Genomic DNA, 2050 nt, shown 5'->3' with positions numbered 1-2050 from the left:
AAAAAATAAAAATTAAGTCAAAATACTAGGACTGTGATGGATTATATATATATATATTTTAAACTAATTCATTGTACAATCTTCCGTGATTAATCACAATTAAATTATGCTACATGATGTATTACAACAAACATAAAAAAGAAATCAGATGTATTTACTTTGTCTCAAAGAACTTGCAAGAAATTTAAATATTTCTTGTGATAAATTTAATAATATGATCAAATGGGCAGATTCAATTAATATCAAACTTTATTGGCAAGTGAAACTTAAGTGTACATTGCCAATACATTATTAGACAGTATACATACAGATACAGTATAAAACATATTGAATACTTAAGTTTAATTTGCTGAAGTTTAAAATCTCAAAACTATATATATATATATATATATATATATATATATATATATATATATATATATATATATATATATATTTCGCTTTTGAAACTGATTCAGGTGACAGAATAAAGTGAAGTCCATGCCAATCTAATTTTTAGTTTTTGCACATTTGTGACTGAATTAAAGTCAGAATATGTGAGCATTTTGATTGTCTATTGCAAACAAATTAAGTAGTGTTTTTAAGTTTAATGTAAGTCCAAATACTGTACATTTAAAATGAATACTTTTTTATGAATTGTGATCAGTAAAACAGTATAAACTGTATTTCTAAAAATAGAATAAAGAAATCTTAAAAATGGTTTAATTTACCCACATTAATTTATTAATATGTACTGTAAAATTGTTTTAGTGAATATAACAACATCTTTGTTTTTAACCATATAACACAATTTCTGTAATTTCAACTCGATTTTATTGAGTTTTCAAAGCTTCAACTTGATTTTCTTCAAAATTGTTGAAGAGGCGCACTGATTTTTGTTAGTCAATTTGGCACCCCTTTAATTGTACTTTAAGGCAGTAATTATAGTGTACCCTCTACTTGTGATCCATTCAGCCTAAAAATCCAGTTTATCCTGAAAGAATGTGTTTGACAAATGAAGAATAGTTGATACAGCCATTGGCATCCTCCTGTCCTGCCATCAGTCGATCCACCTCATCTTCTGTCATGCGTTCGCCAAGCGTGGCCAGAACATGTCGCAACTCGGCCCCCATGATGGTTCCATTGCCTTCTTTGTCAAAAACTCTCAGACCCTCCACAAAGTCTTCAAAGTGGCCCTGATCCTTCGAGCGGGAGATGTGCTGCAGCATCGGCAAGAAGGTCTCAAAGTCCACCAGCTTGGTGTTCATCTCCTCTGGTCTGGGTTTTCCCAGGACCTTCAGTACTTCAGCGTTGGTCGGGTTCTGACCCAAAGCTCGCATCACGTCCCCACACTGGGCGTACGTGATCTTCATTTCTCCTTTCATTGTGCGATCAAACAGCTGAAAGGCCTCTTTGAACTCTTCGATCTGGTCTGCAGTGTACTCCAGCGTGATGCTCTTGGGATCAAAGTCTGGTTCTTTTGGAGCTTCGGGTTCTGGCGGTGGAGCCATTTTGGGGGCTGCCGGGGCCGGAGCAGCATCCTTCTTGGGTTCAGGCTTCTTGGGCTCTGGCTTCTTGGGTTCGACTTTCTTGGGAGCCATGGTGCTGATGGGAAGAGCTTCCTGGATGAGCAGGGAAATGGCAGGCTGAATGGGAATGAGCTGCTCTGTACACAGAGGCAGATTGTCTGTTAAAGCTTTTATATCATTTGATCCCAGGGAGGAGAGATCAGACTGACAGCCAGGTCCTGTAACAAACTATAAAAGGAAGAAATCCAAAATAGACCTGTGCAGCAATGGCATCAACAATGAGCTATTGTTCCCAGCTGCTGAGGCTGATAGTGACAGAGAGACTCCTATTAAAGCTTTTCCTGCTGCTCTGGGTTTACATGGACATAACTCATTCAGAAGTGATGCTTTGACTCCATTGTGTTTATAGGCCTCAACAAGGACAGTGTCATACAGTATACTGTGGGGTCCAAAACAGAATTGAATTCAATATTGTGTTTGTTTTTCTCTCGATTCAACCATTTGAATGAAAGTTCAATTAATATGATTTTAAAAATGTCTTG

General features: G+C 36.6%; 1 protein-coding gene across 1 annotated transcript; it reads right to left on the bottom strand.

Annotated features, from left to right (window-relative positions):
- Positions 1-231: 231 nt before the first annotated feature.
- On the bottom strand, positions 232-1638 carry LOC127436177 (myosin light chain 4-like). Its single transcript, XM_051690179.1, has one exon. It carries the CDS (start codon positions 1578-1580, stop codon positions 969-971), a length of 612 nt encoding a protein of 203 aa, XP_051546139.1. The 5' UTR covers positions 1581-1638; the 3' UTR covers positions 232-968.
- Positions 1639-2050: the final 412 nt, after the last annotated feature.

Source organism: Myxocyprinus asiaticus, chromosome 4, assembly GCF_019703515.2.
Source record: "Myxocyprinus asiaticus isolate MX2 ecotype Aquarium Trade chromosome 4, UBuf_Myxa_2, whole genome shotgun sequence".
NCBI lineage: Eukaryota > Metazoa > Chordata > Actinopteri > Cypriniformes > Catostomidae > Myxocyprinus > Myxocyprinus asiaticus.
Note: the sequence above shows the minus strand (reverse complement) of the source record. Positions and strands in the feature narration are given on the sequence as shown.